The following is a 21,053-nucleotide window of genomic DNA, read 5'->3' on the forward strand; positions in this document are numbered from 1 at the left end:
GCGGGAAATCATGTACACATACACACGTAGATTGGCTGGTACCCGATCGTAATGTTACACATCAGATATATCAAATAGCTAATACCCGGAACGTACATCTGTAACCAAGATGAAAGCAGCACGGAAAAACAACTGGCGCGGAGACAAATCAGTGTTAAATCGCTGGACAGTAATAGCTGGTTTATACAACTCAAAAAGATCCTTTCAAAATATAACATGGATGAAATCAACACCTACTTTGATATACCTATGAAGAAAGAAAAATGGACCACATTGATAAACCGAACTACCCAAAAACACTGGAGCGAGTCAATAACAAGAATGGTTCCTTACTACAAAGGCCTACAACACTTAAATTACACGGAATTTCACCAAGGGAAGCTACATCCTCTACTAAAAATCAAATGTCAATCAGCTAGAGACATAGGAAGAATTCCTCCAAAGCTAAAAATGCTAACCGGCACATACATTTTGCAGTCACACAGAATCAAAATGTATGAAAATGAAACAGACCCGATCTGTCTTATATGTCACCAAGGAGACGAAACGCTTGAACATTTTATCCTGGAATGTGAAGGGTTAGCCGATACTAGGAATTCAATTATGGATGAAATTAGTGCTATTATGAAGGATTCAAGAAATGTAGACTTTCATAAGCAATCATCAAAAGTAAAGATGCAAATTCTACTGGACATTACAATGCTGCGGGAAAATCTAAAACTAGATGTACAACTAATGGCCGAAATTGAATATTGTAGCCGCCGACTTCCCTTTTTGTTACACACCACCAGATATCGTTTCCTGTCAAAAGGATGGAAAAAGGACAAGAAAAACGTAAAGGTGTAATAACCAAGAATCAGTGCTGTGAACAATGTGTAAATAAACTGTATATATTAAACCAAATTCGATGGTATTGGACTGCACTACACGTATATATAAAGCACACAGGTGGAGGATATTGCTGCACATGTTAGACATACTGGTGCCTATGAAGACACTGGTGTGGTTCTCCTATATAGGAGGTTAAAGATACAGAGGTAAGGTAAGTACCGGGAACCAGGATAATACGTAGACAACATACATAACTAATACCGAAATTGAAAACGCTTTACGGTTTCTCGTTCATAAACCGAATTCCGCTTTGAATTATAGAAGATGCAATATTAATCATGTTCAGTCGACTTTTCATTGTTATATCAACGTCTGAACTAATTAAAAAATCTGTAGATGTCAGATAACACTGGAAATTGACCCGACCTCTTTCCACACGGAATACAAATAATGATAGTTTGTAGTCAGGTTGACTGCTTATAATGCAAAATACACATTAATAACAAGTTCTATAAAACGAACAATACACACTGATCGTTTCTTTAGTCCCCAATGTAAATGAAAGAAACAAAAACCATATCATACCATAAAAAGAAGAGGAGAAATTCGAACATTTCCGGATCTATTTCTGGCCAAAAGACCCCCTGCATAGATTGCGTATGAAAAGATGAACCTCATGACTTGAAAGTCAGGCCTTAAAGCACTGCCTTTAAAAACAAGATGTGGTATGATTGCCAATGAGACAACTCTCCACAAGAGACCAAAATGACAAAGACATTATAACAACTATAGGTCACCGTACAGCCTTCAGCATCGAGCAAAGCCCATACCGCATAGTCCGCTATAAAAGGCCCCGATATGACAATGTAAAACAATTTAAACTAGAAAACTAATGGCCTTATTTATATAAAAAAAAAGAACGAAAAACAAATTTTTACACATACCAGTAAACAAAAGACAACCACTGAATAACAGGCTCATGACTTGGGACAGGAACATACATAAATAATGTGGCAGGGTTAACAATGTTTACCCTTGATATTGTGAGTGGGACATAAAAAAGAACAACTACACTTAGAAGTAAGTCTGATATTTGTAAAGTAATCCTTTTCACAAATGTTTTTATTAAGATATAAGATGTTGTATTAGTGCCAATAAGATAAAAGTATTAAAAATATTATAGGTCAAAGTATGGTCTTCAACATGTAGTTGTGGCTCATATCAAACAGCAAGCTATAAAGGCCCCATATTTAGTCTTCATTTTGGTATTTATATCAGGGATGCAGGCACATGTCAATAAGACTACAAACTGATACAATTTGTCTCTTAAGATGAATATAATGAAAAATATTTAAAAAAAAATATGTCAGAAAAACTGGCATCACTCAACCAATATCCAATTACCCAACATTGATTTTTGAACCAAAACTACTGGACTTTTTGAAATACAAATCTTTTGAACTTTTATAAAATGGAATGATTTAATATAAGGTCTGCAGGTTCAAAATGATTATGCTGAGTTGCAGGGAGTAAGCAAGTTTTATATCTGCTGTGTAGTCAATTCTGGTTTGCTGATAACTTGAAATTTCAAAGCTATCATTGTACAAAGAAAATGTTTATCAAAGTTTTGTTGGCTCCTTTTAAAGTGGATGATTATAATTGGTCTTGGAATGATCAGTTATGCTCCAGTTACATGTAACCTCAATAGCAATGCAGGTTCCAGACATGGTATTATACATTGTACAGTTAATGAGTGACCTTGACCTGTTCACCCAAAAATCTTTAGACATCTTAACCTTCCCTATTTCAAGTATATCATCAACGTCTATGGGTCTTTAAATCAGAAAGGACAACTGAAGCTACCATCAAGAAGTATTTTGAAAATAACTTCAATTTCTTTAGTGATGCTACAATAATTAGTTTCTATCCATCTGTATTAGTTTTATTTGTATCAAACTATGGTATAAACCATCTGAAGATATTTTTTTCTATTTTCAATTAGTAAATTTGACCTGCTCATATCAATGAGCATCTTCAATCAAGTGAGCTCAAAGTAACCATCTGGAAACATTGTTCCAAAAAAATACTATACATGACCTGGTGACACTTGCAAAACTAAGAGATTATTTCCCTTCCCTATACCATCCATCTTATTATATTAGTTATATTTCAGTGAAGCAATGGGAACTACTATCTTTTAGCAGCAGTAAACGTGAAAATCATTAGACCTCTTTCACTTCAATTTATCTGTTTAAATTTCATTCCATTTAAGCAATACATACTTAAGCTTTCATCCAGAATCCATATATATATTTTGGATCCTCAGCCATATAGTGACTATATCTGCTTAAGAAACGTTTAAGGGGTTAAAGAAACACAACTTCACAAAATTTGATGTCCGATCCCTGATTAATTCCCTGAACTGACTTGAGTTGGGGTCCAATCAACCATCTTCTCTAAAGCAATTGTCAAATGATGCTAGAAAAATATCCCTCAAGTTGTGTATCTTCTGGCTTGTAGTGTTGCTTTCTTACAGACACTACCTTTATTTATAACCTATAGATATAAGATTGTGGTATGACTGCCAATGAGACAACTCTCCATCCAAGATTCAATTTAAAAGTAAACCATTAAAAATCAAAGTACGACCTTCAACACTGAGCCTTTGCTCACACCGAACAGCAAGCTATAAAGGACCCCAAAAAATTGACTAAAGTAAAACCATTCAAACAGAGAAACCAAGTGGCTAATTTATATTACAAGAGTGCACACACTGAAATGTCTAGTCTTCTTTACTTATCATTGATATTATAATAATGCTGAGCTTTATTACAACTGTCACATTAACTTAACATTTACCATGAAAACTGAACAATGAACCATGAAAATGAAGTCAAGGTCAGATGAACCATGCCAGGCAAACATGTACAGCTATCAATTCATCCATACAACAAATATAGTTGACCTATTGCTTATAATTTCAGAAAAACAGACCAAAACACAAAAACTTAACAGTCTGAGCAACGAATCATAAAAATTAGGTCAAGGTCAAATAAAACCTGCGTGACTGACATATAAATCATAAATAATTTCCATACACCAAATATAGTTGGCTTATTGCATATATAGTATTAGAAAACAGACCAAAACTCAAAAACTGAACTTTAACCACTAAACCATCAAAATAAAGTCAAGGTCAGAAAACACCTGCCAGCTAGACATGTACACCTTACAATCATTCCATACACCAAATACAGTAGACCTATTGTATATAGTATAAGAAAAACAGACCAAAACACAAAAACTTAATAACTATAACCACTGTACCATGAAAATGAGGTAAAGGTCAAATGACACCTGCCAGTTGGACATGTACACCTTAGTGTCCTTCCATACACCTAATATACTAGACCTATTGCTAATAGTATCTGAGATATGGACTTTACAACCAAAACTTAATCTTATTCACTGATCCATGAAATGAGGTTGAGGTCAAGTGATAACTGTCTGACTGGTATGAGGACCTTGCAAGGTAGGCACAACCCAAATATAGTTATCCTATTACTTATAAGAGAAAAATTAATATAACAAAAAATCTTAACTTTTTTTTCAAGTAGTTACTGAACCATGAAAATGAGATTAAGGACATTGGACATGTGACTGACTGAAACTTCGCAAAATGAGGCATCTATATACAAAGTATGAAGAATCCAGGTCTTCCACCTTCTAAAATATAAAGCTTTCAAGAAGTTAGCTAACTCCACCATAGCCACTGCTGCCACAGGAACACTATCCCGATGTTGAGGTTTCTGTGATAAAAGTTGCAGGCTCGTCAAAAAACGAGAATGACTTATGAACTGCTCCTACAAACAACCACTAAACAACAGGTTCCTGATTGTTGTGTGTTTTGTATTATTATACCTTACATATATTTTAAACAGTTCTATTAGGTAAAACATTATCACGTGACATGGAATAATTCAGTTGTTTTTCATTCAATTGCAAGGAAGGACAAATAACCCTTAAAATTTCCTCCAGCGGTGAATAACCCTATTATTCACCAGCGAATAAACTTACGAGTTTGAAGATTTTTACTTGAGTTATCTCCCATGAAATGACGTCATAAACGTAAATAAACAAAATGGCAGCGTTCACGTTACACTTGAAGCCCACTGAGAGACAAGGAAATACGGCATTGGACATGAATAGAGTGTCAGTAGCCAATGATATCTCTTATAAAGTAACGGACCTTTTCAGGGCCATCAATATTTTACAAAAAGATTCTACCTTTGTTGTACATTTTAGAAATTCTAGAACACAACTGTATTTTCAAACGTCAGCTTGTCTTTGTTATGTAAAGTTTAAAGAATATAGAGAGTGTTCAAAAAGCCTTTCCACTGTTAGTTTGGTATAATAAAACAATTGTGGCCCCTTAGAAATGATGAATATCCAAAATTGTCAACCCCTAAAAGTTATTTCACTTCGGGCTGTGCCCTCATTGAAATAACCTTCTCGTGTTGACAATATTGGATATTCACCTTTTCAACGGGCCATAATTGTATAATGTATATTGAAGTTTTTACCAAAGCTCAAGGTATGTATTCTGTTATTTTTATTTTCAGTTTTGTTTCATGAGATTGGATGGCACATGGTAGACATATTTTTGATATTTTTTTTGATAAATGAATGTTGTGATAGACTTTTAAGTAAATAATCTATACCCTATTCACTTATTTGAAGTGCATTTCATTTGTCATTTTAGAAGCCTTTTATAGCTTGCAATATGGTATAGGTGTTACTCATTGTGGAAGCCTGGAAGGTCATAAGGTGACCTATAGTTGCTAACCTCTATATCATTTTGTCTCTGGACTGGTGACGTCCCTTTGGCAATCAAACCACACCTTCTTATTTTTATATAAAGCTATTATCAGTGGGGTCAGTGAAAAAACTATGTGAATTAAGTTTTTTATCCTACATGTATATTGAACTTTTGATGTTGTCCCTCACCGATAAACATTGCCTAGATTTTTACCATCTATTCTCCAAGAACTGTAAAACGACTTATCTATAAATTGTCAATATCAAATCAGAGCAAACTTTTATTAGTTATGAATTGTGACATTGCCAAAATATTTAAATGTGTTTTTGGGAACAAAGTTATCATACAAATTGTTTATTCCTGTCAAAAGTCCCATAACTGTAAATAACAAATTTAAAAATCATCACTTGATTTTCTTTCCAACATTCTGCAAAAGTAAAAATTCATAAGGATTCATGAAAACATTGTCAGGTTATTGTAAAAGGTATGAAAAATAAACATTTGTTGTTGATTTTATTTGTCATGTATGTGCCTTATCTCTTGAAAGACAAATTTGAAAACATTTAAAATTAATAATTAATTTGTATTATACAACCAAACATTGTGTTAAAATTTTGGTCAATGGTGTAAACTTGTTTCGGCTTAATTAATATAAGTTATTAAACATGTTAAAAGGCATTTATAACTCTTTTGAAATGATTTAATTTGCACTGATTCTCAAACTCATCCAAGACCTCACTCATCTTGCTAGAATTGATAAGATCATAGATGTCCAGATATTTACATCATCATTCTGCCAAATATATTGAAGCATAGGATACAATATTAAGGTCAAAGACAATCTGAGATGACCTTGATTTGTTCACTAATTATAAATATGATTTATGATGAAGACTAAACTTGACCATAATTTTTTGTTATATTTATTCTTGTAGTCTTTCTCAGAATAAATCTTCTAATAAATATTTTTTAATCAATTTGGTAGAATTACATTCTTTCTTTTTTAATCTTCTTTTTCGAAGAGACTGTAAAGTCTTGACTATCATCTATATTAGAATGTCTTCTCTTTTTCTTTGAAATTTTCTCTGAGGATAATGATTCATCTACACGTTCTTGTTTTATTTTCTTCTTTTTCCCAGTTTGATAATCAGTAACAAGATTGGTTTCAGGTATATGCAAGTCCGATTCACTTTGGTTTAATTTTTCTTGCTTAATTTTTTTCCGTTTATAACTACTGTCGTTCATACTTTTGGACAAGAATTCATTGTCACACTCATGATTGTCATGTTTATGTTTCTTCTTTTTCTTTTTCTGACTGGTACTGTCTTCATCTGTTATATCCAAACCATTTTCATATGAATCTTCTTCATTTCTGTGTTTCTTTTTCTTTTTATGTTTTGGTGTTTCTGACTCATTGTTAATATCTAAGTTATTGTTTGCTTCTTCATTTGTGGTGTTTTTCCTTTTTTGTGGTTTTATAAGAGATATATCTCCAATCCCACTATCTCCATTTGAAGTATTAGAATCTGATACAAAACCATCTCCTTTACCAAGGTCATCCTCATTGTCCTTCAAAGAACTGTCTGCTGTTTCTAGACTTTTCTTTTTGGATTTCTTTTTCTTTTTTGGTGTTCTGAAATTAAATGAAAATCAAAATTTTTCAATAAACTTAAATATAGTTGTAATCTTTTATTAGGTATTTTGTAATATGGATTTATTAGCCTTATATGTGTATACATGTAATACATTATCAGGGTCACAAGTGCTATATAGATGTATTAAGTATTTTCTAATTAGGCAAAAAAAATATATATGTCTGTTTCCTGTTTCCCGACCGACCCCGACTCAAACCCCCTGACCCTAGATCTTTTTATTCAAATCCGTAAAAAAAATCGTTTTCGGTCCAGAAAAAATCGTTTCCTGTCCGATTCAGATCCGTATCTTACTATGCCCAAACAATCAAAATGGCTGCTTCCAGCACAAATGTGCTACAATTAAGGTTTAAAAAATGTCGGCACCGGGGGGATTATTCAATTAAAGCTTCTTTAAAGGGATTAAATCAATTTGGGGTACAGGACCCTAAACAAACATGACATTTAACAGACTGCAAATCTGACAGGGAGTGCAAAAAAAGAAAAAAAATCCTGACCTACCGACCCTGATTTATTTGCCTTGGCAGCAGGAAACAGACATATATTTTTTTTGGCCTTAGACATTCATTAATATTATACAATAATTCAGAAATTGAAAAATAATACAGTATGATAAAAGGCAACATTGTACATGGTGTACATGTATATTAGAAATGTCCTATGTCATGTACAAAAATGTATGTAAATTAGTTTGATTTTTACCCCTACACCTATATAAAAGTATACCTATACATATATGATGGCTTTAAAATTGTTAGAGTTGTGTGTATGCAGTCATCTTTTTGTTACTGTCCTATGATTGACTATGCATATAATAACTATCATTGACTATTGTTAATGTTACTTTTCCGATAAGTAGTCCTATGAACTTGTATATTTTCGTGGGGAGTGATTTTGTGGTATAGGGAAAACATGCATTTCATGTCTATTTGACTTGGTGGTTTGTAAAATTTTGCTTTCCTTTCTTATAAATCGTTAAACATTTAAAACATTAAAATCCATGGTTCACATTTGTATCCATATGCAACAAGTAAATTGATATCCAACCAATCCAAGATGTAGTCTTTAGCTACATGAATGTATAGAGAAACTTATAGAACATTTGATATTCACAAAGGTAAATCTGAAAATATTGATTTGAATCTGTCAATAATATGTTTTTAATATGCCGTTTCAGAATCTATAATGCATTCTGGGTAATAATATATTCAAAAGCGTACACCAAAACGTTGCAATTGGTCAAAAATGTTATAAACAATTGAAATTAAACCAATGATGTAACGTACAATGTAATTTTCATTTTGGTGTATGAACAATGAGATTACCCAATGTCCTCTAGTTTCTGAAAAGGCGAATTAAATATCACTCGATTTACACATCAAATTATTAATGTCTTTAAATATATTGATATAATTTAAAACTTACTTCTCTATGTGAATATTGCCTCTTAGTGATAATACTCCATTATTAGTATAAATGTTCGTCACTTTGAAAATAAACTCCTCTCCTATTTGCAATTGTGTGCCTTCCCATTCTGACTCCAGATCTCTTGGTTTATGTATGGAAGCATTAAAACACTGATGGACTAAACAGCCAACATGATAAGTACTCTTTTTGTTGACAATTCCCTTTAATAAACACCCAACTTCTGGTCTGAACATGATAAAGTCTGCATTTACATTAAAATGGATGTAAGGAGATTCATCAAATATCCTTCCGACTGTTTCCAAGATTTTCACATTGTTATAGGCCATAAGTACTCCATCTGTCCTATTAATAGAAGGTTACACAATGTAAATATATGTATGAAGTATTAATCATGTTTGCTATTTTAAACTCTAAGAATGATAATTGAAATTTTTTTATAAATTATCAGACAATTAAAGCATCATTGATAAATGTCTTTAAATGTTTAACAAGTTTTCCTACTTTTTTTTTTACATCTGTAAAACATACTCAGGAGGGTTGGGCAAAACCATCATTCTTTTTTGCATTGCCTAACTACAAAATGCTATAATGTGATCTATAGTTGTTCACTTTATGTCATTTGGACTATTGTATTGAATTGTGTCACATCACATCGTTTTACTTTAATACATGTATGTACATGTTGTAGTATAAACATCTATACCTTGTTTTATTAGTTTGTTGAATTACTTGTGAGCGTTATGTCGATCCATGAGGCCTTAAGGATGTACTTAGGTGAGGTTTTGGAATTTGTGTCAAATGTTCGGACTCCTTGGTGTTTTTCCATACAAAGCAATGTTAAATATTTTGCCCCATAACACCAATTTATTTTTTCATATAAGATTAAATACCTCATGAAAGGTCATTTACCAAAATTTGAAAAGATTCTTAATTTCTTTCTTTTGTTTTGAGACCCAATAATACCAATGCAAATGTAAGGTAAAAGTCCGAGTCAGTCTTTCCCCCCCATATTTTAAATCTCAATTATCTCGAAAAAGGAAGTCATGACCTATCAATATTTTTTGCTTATTTTCATCCTTTATTGATGCTCTACCAGCTTACAGAATAAATTTTAACTTCTTAATTTATTAATTTTCACCTAACCTCACCTAAGTACATCCTTATACCCAACTGCGCCCAAGCTTCGCGATAGGTCGTGCGACATAATGAGACAAACAAACTTTATAAGATTAACTCTCTAAGGAACGATCGTTTTCATTGGTCAATTCAAACCTTCGACCTCACACCTGCAAAAATAGAACACACGTACTTTAACGTTGAATGGACTGATTAATATTCACGTAGCTGGTCAAGGTCGTCTAAAGCTTCTATCGTCGTATTCGCATACATGATTCTAATCACAATTACATAGCTTAATGTGTATGTGAAATTCATTTGTGTTATAATTTTCTGCAATTAATTGGTAGTAAAGTTTAAACTTTAAAATCTTAACAGTTAAAATATTCAATTTGAATATCTCCTCTAAATCAAGGGACGAAATCAAAAGTTTAATTTAGGATAAAAAAAAACTCAATTCACATTTTTTTTTCCATTGACACACCCAAGTTGCTTATCCTGCCTTCTCTTTTACTCAATGGACTCGATGAATTAACGTTGTACTTGAAAATGAAACTGTATACTTTACTACAAACACTTTTTATATTGTTTGCCAAGTTTTAGGTATTCTTCATAGAATAGTGAATTTTTTTCTGATTCCATTAACTTGAAGAAAAAAAAAATCCGAAAGTAAATTCATAACATGTAACACGTAACACGCTTTGTTAAGAAAAAATGGAGATGGCCAATCATGGCACATCGGATATTTAAATGAAGTAAATGAAGTTTATACAAACGATATAATTCATGAGGTTTTACTATCCTCGGTTAAAAAAACGAACGTAAATTATATATTGTAAATATTAAACCGTTGGTTTTCCCGTTTGAATGGTTTTAAACTAGTAATTTTGGGGCCCTTTATAGCTTGTTGTTCAGTGTGAGCCAAGGCTCCGTATTGAAGGCCTTACATTGACCTATAATGGTTTACTTTTATAAATTGTTATTTGGATGGAGAGTTGTCTTATTGGCACTCACACCACATCTTCCTATATCTATGTAAATAGAAACAAACAATGTCTGTATTCATTAAATCCTTTAAATGTATGTATAAAAAGGTGAGTTTCATCTTGTACATACATTTAGTCATCCTTAATTTCTTGATATATTTTTTATCAGTTTATCATACACGTTTCGTTTTGTATTTTATTTCAAATACGAATACATACTACATATGCTTCAGCGGATTGTTCAACAATGTTATGCAACTCTATTGTTACAGTATAAATTTAAAAAATAAATATTCACCCATTCATACTCGAAAACAGTACATTTATATGTAATAAAGAAGATGTGGTATGATTGCCAATGCCACAACTCTCCACAAGAGACCACAATGACACAGAAGTTAACAACTAAAGGTCACCGTACGGCTTTCAATAATGAGCAAAGCCCATACCGCATAGTCAGCTATAAAAGGCCCCGAAATGACAATGTAAAAACAATTCAAACGGGAGTTGTTCCTTATAAACTACGACATTTCTCACAAGTATTAATATTTATTTAGTTCCAAACATGCGAAAGAAATAATCTTCACTGAATTCATTCAGGTGCACAAATGATACGATTGGTTATTTTGATTCTATCTTTGGGGAACAACTTCCTCCTTTTAAGGTAGCTACTGTGTGTATGTTTTTAGCATAAAAATTATTAAGGAGGAATGTCAGTGCAACCCATCATTAATTATTGTAAAGCAGGGTTTAAGTGACTACGACATTGTAAGGATTATAACCTATCGTAGGTATGATAGAAATTAAAAGTGGTCCATTTATTCATCCGTATAAAAGTGGCACATGTATTTTATTTTATCCTTATATTTCTCATCATGCCGGGTACAAGATAATTGAGTTGCTGCAAGCATAAAGAACTTAGAATATCAGTAGACTATTTCGACCCCACTATTTGAAGTTAGCAAAACATTTATTTAAATCTTTTGGCCAAAGGTTTGTAAACTATACAAATCATTGTTTTTACGTTCGTAGTAACATAGTAAATTCCATTGTCGGTCACCTGTGTCAATTCACGTGCACACTGACTAGACTGACTACATTGCTTTTGTATTTAAATCTTTCGGCCAATGAAATGAGACGTTACAAGTTGTTTGTTTTTGATATGCCAGAATGTTATCAATGAACTATGAAATGCTAAACTTCACTGCATATCACTGTAATTAATATATTGTTTGTTTCCCCAATCCTGAACCTGCCAAACAAGGTGTGGGTAGGTAGGTAGGGAAATAATTTTATTTTTTTTTACAAAAAAGCCTGAATAGTATCATAGTATTGGACTATGCTGCAAGCCTGAAAATCTGAAATGAATAAAATAATTTTCGACTTCGTTTTGACAATAAAAATTTTATGAGTAGCACCCTTTTTTCAGGGTTGGTTGGGATTGGAGAAACAAATAATATATTCTTTTTAGGCCTGAGTCAAGCCTTTTTCAACTGATTTTTAGTTTGTTCGTATATATAAATGTGCTGTATATATGTTACAGTAAATAGGTGAAATTAGGAATTACACGTAATAACTAAACATTTCAGTAAATACCTGTAATTACTAGCCAATTTAGTAATTACATGTATTTACTAGTTGTTTCAGTAATTACTGGTAATCACTGATTTTTTTTGTCATTTTTACAGCTATTTACTAACTTGATGTTTTTGTTTTAAAATTAAAAACATAATACAAGAGTAAAGGGATAGTGATTTTAAGGGAGCTTACGTAAGGATGTAGGAATATAAGGCACATCAAAAGTGCATACTCTTTAATGTTTGTGAATTGAAACTGGAAAACGGGTGTTTTATAGGTTTTAAAACTCTATAACTATATGCATGCAAGACAATGATATCTATCCAAAATTGATTTTTTTTGTAAATAACTTATAAATGGACTAGTTTTTTCCCCAGATTACATACACTCTACAGTTAAAGTTTTTAAAACATTAGGTTTTATAAACCATCCTGAATTTTTACCCAATTTTGACAGAAACTTCTTACAGTACTAGTCAAAAGATAGTATCTCATGGACAATTTTAAGATTAATAGCAAAAGTAGCCTATTTGTTCTGCAAAACCCTTACAACTTGAATAGCTTAATACATCGACAACCCATCTCCAGCTAGAGGTTGAATTGAAGGTCACATGAATACATATTCAATGAGGTCCAAATATTCACTTGCAAGTGCACAACTCGTTACCCTTGTTTCTCAGCTAATTTAGCAAAGTAGAATCAAATTGGCTGCTAACAGTGAATTATGATTTCACTATATCATTTTTATTAATGATTTAACAACAACAAAAATAAATCTTTTTTTATATCTCGAAGCTAATGCACATAACAGTTCATTCTTTTCTTTATAAGGTTCAAAAATGTAGTAAGTCTAAATATTCTTCAAATTCAAAGTTTTCTTTTTAGAAATTTAAAACATACTGCTTTGGGAGAATTTTTCATTTCTGATTTCCATGTCTGCTGAAATTGGTCAAAAATTGTTAATGCTCAACTTGAACCATTTTGGATTTAAACTAAACATGCTAAAGTTACTCTGATTTAACCAAATATTTTAAAGTCCATAATTATTTATTCAAGTTATTTTTAATACAAATCAACCATTCAATACAAAGTTTAAGAGTACTAACTGATCTTCTAGTTTGTATTACCATAACTTTTGATGATCTGATCATAGTACAACATTGTTTTAGCAGTCAGTAAATATGTGTAAAAATTCATTTTAAAATAAGTAATTACTGGTAATAACTGGACTGTTTCAGGAATTACTTGTATTTACTAAGTGCATCGGGGATTACCTGTAATTCCTAAATTTTAGTAAATACATGTAATTCCTTATTTCACCTATTTACTGTAACATATACACCACTGTTAAAGTGTTTGAGAACTGGTTGTTCACTCTGTTGCATTTTGTATGTGCCTGTCCTTACTCATGTTCATGAGTCTGTACTTTTTAATAACTCAGTGGTTGTCATTTGTTGCTAATTTTAATATTTGGTTAATTTACATGAATGTTGTCGGTTCTTGTTTGATTCTTTTTACATTTGTCATTAACATTTCCAGTGCCTTTTAGCTATGTATAAGGTATTGGCCATGCTTTTGTCATTGTTAAAGGCCATACAGAACCTTAAGTTGCTTTCTTCCTGATCATTTAATCTCTGGTAAAAACATGGCAATCGTACCACATGTTCTAATTGTAGGTATGGCAAACCAATGGGAGATAACTCCAAATTACCCTTAATAATTGTACCCAGATGTGTGTAAAAATAAAAACTTTGGGTGACTTCCAATAACGGTCTTTTATTAACTTGTTAAGTCTCAGAAAGTTATGATTGCTTTTGATAGATATTATATGAATATATATGATTCTGTATATTATAATTTTCAGGAATACGATGAAATATTTGAGGTACAAACAAGGGTTTGAAAGTTACATTTGTTTAAAAAAAATACAAGGGAACAATACATGTATACAGCCATAAAATGTACTTTTTTTATAAAGTTTAATATATTAATAAAATAATTAGGTCCAATAAATAAATCTAGATAGCTGGGTTCATATCAAAATTATTTTTTATAAATAATTCTCCTTTATGTGTATACAGAGTTATTTCCCTTGCATGGACAACTTTTGGTTTAGTTTCGATTGGAAATCAGCAGTGATAGTTTTTTTTTTGCATTATACAGCCAGTTTATTGCCATTTAAAGATAGTTCAACCACTTGCCATTGCACACGAGATAGTAAGGATACTGAATAATGTGGTTTAACAACAATCAATATGCATATCATGTATGCATTTTTCAACATGTTCGACTAAGGCAAAAAAAAAATATATGTCTGTTTCCTGTTTCCCGACCGACCCTAACTCAAACCCCCCGACCCTAAATCTTTTTATTCAAATCCGGAAAAAAATCGGTTCCGGTCCAGAAAAAAATCGTTCCGGTCCAAACCAGATTCGTATTTTACTATGCCCACACAAAAAATGGCTGCTCCCAGCACAAATGTGCCACAATAAGCGAGTTTAAAAATTTCAGCACTTGAAGGATTATTCAATTAAAGCTTCTTTAAAGGGATTAAATCATTTATGGGTACAGGACCCTAACCAAACATGACATATAACCGACTGCAAATCTGACAGGAAGTGCAAAAAAAAAAAAAAAAAAAAAGAAATCCCGACCTACCGACCCTGATTTTTTGGCCTTGGAAGCAGGAAACAGACATATATTTTTTTTTGGCCTAATAGGAATCCATGCAGTAGCGGCAGTTCACTTTGAATGCTATTCACATTCAATGCATTTTGAACTTCAGTCCTGAATAAAATTGGTTTACAGATTTCATTGTATAAATATTGTAACTGATATACAGATCTTATGAACATGATGAATTTACTTTACTTTAATACATACAAGTATTTACAGTAATCTGACATAATTATTTTCTTTGAAATTTCTCCAGTAAAAAAAATGCTATACAGGTATTTTAGTCGAATTATAGTTATCCCGTACCATTGTAAACTCGTACCAACGTCAACTCGTACCACTTTACAAAAACTCGTACCAATGCAAACTCGTACCACTGCTAACTCGTACCAACTTATTTAAATGGTGTTTAATGATGTATGTAATTTACTTTCACTCAATACCTCTCAAGTCTGTAAAATGTATATAATTTGAAAGTACAATGACCAATTTGCAGCTAATGTTCCCTGTCTGTTGGATAGAAAATACCGTGGCAGATTTGCTTTGTTGTCTCCTTTGACTTTTTTAAACTTTTACTGATTATTATTGAATTTAATTTTTAATCATTCCAAATTATTTTTTCAAGAATAAATCCTAGCACTTTATCAAAATGATTTCCAAAATGAAATTCTTACTTTTTATAAATAACAAGTTACAATGAAATGTAACCGTTTCCTGTTCCCGAATTTTCCCGCCAAAAAGCACATGGCTTTCAACAATTGTAAACATAAAAAAGCACATGGCTTTCAATAATTGTAAACATAGCATTCAATTTGTGATCATGGATCACAGCATTAATTAATTTAATTTGGATATAAAATCCAGTATAAAATTCAAGGAATTCAACATTAATTTTATTAAGTTTACAAAAAAATAGCATTTATAAAATATTCGTAATTTTTAATATATTTTTGATGGTACAAGTTTGCAATGGTACGACATCCCAGTGGTACGAGTTAACTTTTTTGGTACGAGTTAACATGGTACGAGTTTCCGTTGGTACGAGTTAACTTGCTTCCTTTCAGTCCTGTAGAACAATTGTTAGAAAGTTGCTGTTTATTTTTATTTATAAGCATTCACTATACATGCTATATAAGAATAAGAATATTTAAATTAAATAGAATGTTAGTGAAAGGGAACATTCTAAAACTATCATGACTATACAAAGACAGATGACATATTTCAAAACTTTTCTTGTCTCTCATGATACAACTGATTTTTATAGTTTTTTCTTATGTTGTACTGTCACAGGTCAGGGGGAGGATTGGGCATCCACTAACATGTTTAGCACCACCACATTCTGTATGTATGCAGTGGCGGATCCCCTCTGACTAACCTTAAGGGGGCACTCCAGTCATGCTCCAGTGATTCCCTATATGATCAACTAAATTTTTCCCACAAAAGGGGGATGGGCCCCCTGGATCCGCCTATGGTACAATGCATGTGCCAGTTCAAAGTCAGGAGCCTGTAATTCAGTGGTTGTTGTTTGTTTATGTGTTAAATATTTGTTTTTCGTTTATTTTTTGTACATAAATTAGGCTGTTAGTTTTCTCATTTGAAATGTTTTACATTTGTCATTTGGGGGCCATTTATAGCTGACAATGCGGTATGGGCTTTGCTCATTGTTGAAGGCTGTACAGTAACCTATAGTTGTTAATTTCTGTGTCATTTGGTCTCTTGTAGAGTCATGTCTAAGATGGCAATCATACCACATCTTCTTTTTTTAAATACACACACCACATACATTTGTATATAAAGAGTAATATTCATATTTATATTTTGTTTCTTTAAATTCAAATGTTTATTATAAAGTTTTATTTTACATTTTTAATATACCAACAGAATGACAGATGCTCAGAAAAAAAGAAATATATGTAAATGTATCGTCATGTTATGTGACTTCGGACGATAGAATTTCATGAGAGTGGTTGACATTTTCATGCTTTATGCTTCTATTTTGACTAAAAACTTCAATATGGAGGATTGAAATTGACTAACAAGATGTAAAAGAAGCAATATACACAATACTATAACCCAAATAATTAAAAAAATATATTTTATTATTTTTTAAAGAGAGGAAACAGTTTTTTCAGAATAGTAAAAAAATTACCGTTTTGAAAATTTGCAATTTCTTCGTTGTTATTATGGGGACATTCAGTGTTTTCATTAAGAACCGGCCGCCGGCCATTTTGAACTGTTCAAATCAATTTCTGGCCGGTTCAGTTGTCCTTAACAAAAAAACAAAAAAGTCCGATTTTTTTTATCAGATCTTTTTATATTAAAATCATGACAACGGAGTTCGAAGATTTGTGTTTATATTTTAAACCGACATGCGGTTGCAACGACGATTTTCATTGGCTGTTATTTCAGACTTCCTGTTTGACACACGTGCTTATCGTTGTTATGATTGAATGAATAGTAATGTACACGGATTCCACTGTACCCTCGCAGCTCTCATGGGGTGTTCCGTAAACGGAGGGATCTACGTACATACATACATAGTTTTACTGTTTAGGTGATCTACAACGGACCCCGTCGATCTGCCGGCAACTACAAAGCATCCGAAAAGGGGGCAGGGTACATCGATGAAAAATTGCTTTGGCAGAACTTCTGGTCCCGTTCCAAATCATAGATATATTTCTGGTGATAATACTTTCAGTTGTGAGGTATGTAACCCTTTTAAAAGCTATCAAACGAAATTTAGAAGAAGTGGAAGCTCATGTTTTCTTATAAATGAGCCTGGCCAGCACTTCTTCTTTTTCTTTCTTAACACATCTTTTCATACCACCGGGATAATGGGAAGGGGGATATTTAAAACTGCTGCGTGCAGGGGAAGTGCTGTCCAAATTTTTTTAGGGGTCCCCAAAGGTAGGACAAGTATCTGGTTTTAAATGTAAATAGCACCATAATTTTCTTATTGTCCCATGTCCCTATTTAAATAAAATTAACCTCTTTTCAGGTTCAGAGTTTTTGCTACTACATGTAACCTTTTATCAACAATTATTATATAGCCAGAAATAAATTATGATGCTCAATGTAGTATTTTTTTATTCTGAGGATGATCAGATTTTGAGGACGATTGTTGCTGGTGAACTCTATTTTGGCATGAATAACAAGTTTTTATACATAAGTGTCATTGAATTGTATCCATCAATCATTCTAATAATTAATCTCTTAGTGAAGTGATATAAATGAAAATATTTCAATATTATACTTTCTGACTTAGTGATGTTAGATATTTAAATTCAATTTTTTTACTTAGAAAAACTTTTGGTTGCCTACATTAACAGTGGTACTGTAAAAGTGACATTTTTAGAACAATTATAATTTTCTTCCATGCCCAGAATTCAGGATTTTGTGTCTATTTTTTTTTTTAATCTTTGATGGTGGGGAAAGTGGTAGAAATGACATTTTCAGAACTATAGTTTTATGCCAGGTATGCAGGTTTTTAAGCCTTTTTGTTAAAATTTTGAGGTGGGCTAGTGGTAAAAGTGACATTTTCAGAACTATAATTTAATGCCCAGAATGCGCCAGAATGCAGGATTTTGCGTCTAATTTTAAAAAAATCGTGGGGGGGCAAGCCCCCCCAAACCCCCCCTGTTAGGTTTGGGCCTGCTTAAATCTCTAATTGGCCCCTTCAAACAAAATGAAGTGAAACCCCTGCGGACAAAGTCCCCAATTACGGTAGAAAAATCAATGAAAAAAAAAAAAAAAAATCTGGGAAAATTTCCGGAATTTTTCATTGTACTAATGAACTCAAAATCGTTAACGTTTTTTTTCAGATCTAGTTCCTGTTCCAGTTTTCCCGCATTTGCGCAGAAATCTGTCTTGTTTGCATGAGACTTTGATTTTTTTTTTATATTTATCAGTCTAGTAAAACATAAGATTGGATCTCAATACAAATTACAAATTCAATTTTAATAATTGTTTGATATGAAAAAAAACCGTTACGTTACCTGATGAAAGCGTTTCTTTTGTTTACATCGAATATTACGTCATAACTTAAAGAACGTCACAGCTAATTCCCTAACAACAGAACCAAAATCGGGAAAGTTACGTACGGTATTTCGGTTTCTTTTATCAACATGATTGAATTAAGAAAATAATACATACAGACTTCGTCCCCATTCACAGGTTATGCCTGTCTCATATTATGTGTATCGATAAAAGTGAAACTGTTTTGAAAATGTCTTTACAATGCCTTTCAAATGAGGTAAAGATTAATAAGATCAGTTGATTTAAAAAAAATCACTTTCCGTACCTACAAATTGACTGAAAAAACTAAAACTGTTGCCACTTAAATTCGAAATATGACAATATAATTTCATCCATCTGGTTTAATTTTTAGCTTCGATCGACGAAGTAAGGCGTCAAAGAAGAAAATTATAATAGCCTTTCAAGATGTCATAATTATTTGGACTAGTCTAGCCATGTTTACATTTGTAATTTGGGAAACATGCTAGATTTTGCACTCTTTAAATTCTTTCCCATTTTAACAGTCTCAATTATAAGGTTGAAACTGTAGAAAATTTCATTGCAAAAAATAAAAGTGGTCCACAGAAAATATTCAAAAAAAGGGGGGGGGGGGTGTATAAAAACCACTTCGAGTTCTTACCAGCTTGCAACTAACTGCAGTTCTGAGTTGAGATGTTCCCTCACTCCTTGTAAAATATTGTTGAAAAACTTCGGGGGTAAAACAACATGTCGCTTAGATGAAACTGCTTCAAGGTGGGAAAATGAGCACTTTGAAATTAGTGATTTTGCCTCCGTAAATGTCAATCGTGTATGTTCCATGGAGGCTGCCATTTTGGTTTCTAGAGTTCGCGAAAGTGTGTGACAAAATTTGGCTTTGTGAAAAATTGGTCAATGTTGAATATACTTTTTTTGAGTTAAAAAAACTAAGGATATTGATGTATAAATACTATTCTGAATTGTTTAAAGTAAAATGATAAGTTAATCCAAGTTTATAGATGGCGCCACGAAACTTCCGGTTGACCGAAATATTTACCATTCAAATCCAGCGCTCATATGAGATAACTAATATTTTTATTGCATATGTAAGTATGCTTTTGATTTGATCTATACCAAATCACCATTTGAAACTGTCAGGATAAATTGCTTTGATATCCCCTTTTGTTTTTGCAGGTCCCATGTTTTTCTTACTTGTAAAGTTGCCAACTGTCATAATCTGATGTCAGTGATTCCATGATTCATAATATTTGTTTACTGTCAAATCATGAAATGAAATAAACTCACAACATTTGCAAATGGCAATATATGTTGTATTTCCACCTGGAAAGGTGTTGACCTGATTTGTTATCCGCCTTATCATCGCGTGGCCTACAGTCTATACACCTTATTGCTATTTGTCCACCATTACTGGACATCACAAAAGTTCTTGTAAATTTTTTACGTTATAATAGAAAATATCTGACGCCACAATGGAAATAGTTTGAGTGAGACAGATTCTCGGTTCAGTTGATAATAGCAATAAGGACTATTCCCTGTTGAACTGAGAATTTGTATTGCTTGAACAATAGACCACTTTCGAGTTCATCCGTCACCGGAAAAAACTCGTCAATTATACGCGCCTTCATCACCGTCATCTGTGTGTTTAGGGGCGTCGTCACTTCCCTTCCAATGTTGAGCGAGTGGTTGGAAAATTATAATTCTATATTGTACGAATTATTCGGCAAATTGAATTCTGAAAATAGACAATCAACACTGCTGTCAATAGGGAATTGTCAGTAAGTACCTACATAGCAACCATTATTTCTAGTTTATCCTGCACAAAAACGATCACTAAGACGCTTGATGAACGTAAATAGTGCAGGGATACAGGCGAGCCCCTCTATCTGGTAAATGACGTCATAAAGGCGTGCATAATTGACGAGTTTTTGCCGGTGATGGATGAACTCGAAAGTGGTCT

At 32.5% G+C, this 21,053-nt stretch overlaps 2 protein-coding genes across 2 annotated transcripts in view; one reads left to right on the forward strand and one right to left on the reverse strand.

Annotated features, from left to right (window-relative positions):
- Positions 1–5,917: 5,917 nt before the first annotated feature.
- On the reverse strand, positions 5,918–20,091 carry LOC134685664 (DNA-directed RNA polymerase I subunit RPA43-like). The gene is made up of 3 exons (XM_063545622.1): positions 19,740–20,091; positions 8,728–9,072; positions 5,918–7,283 (listed from the first exon to the last, which is right to left on the reverse strand). The coding sequence occupies exons 1-3, from the start codon at positions 19,928–19,930 to the stop codon at positions 6,638–6,640; spliced, it is 1,182 nt and encodes a 393-aa protein (XP_063401692.1). The 5' UTR covers positions 19,931–20,091; the 3' UTR covers positions 5,918–6,637.
- Positions 20,082–21,053, forward strand: part of LOC134685663 (cytoskeleton-associated protein 5-A-like) — a 45,480-nt gene continuing 44,508 nt past the window's right edge. Inside the window, exon 1 of the mRNA XM_063545621.1 lies at positions 20,082–20,181. The gene's annotated coding sequence lies outside the window, so the exon portion shown is untranslated. The remainder of the gene's footprint in view (positions 20,182–21,053) is intronic.

Source organism: Mytilus trossulus, chromosome 9, assembly GCF_036588685.1.
Source record: "Mytilus trossulus isolate FHL-02 chromosome 9, PNRI_Mtr1.1.1.hap1, whole genome shotgun sequence".
NCBI classification, from domain to species: Eukaryota; Metazoa; Mollusca; class Bivalvia; order Mytilida; family Mytilidae; genus Mytilus; species Mytilus trossulus.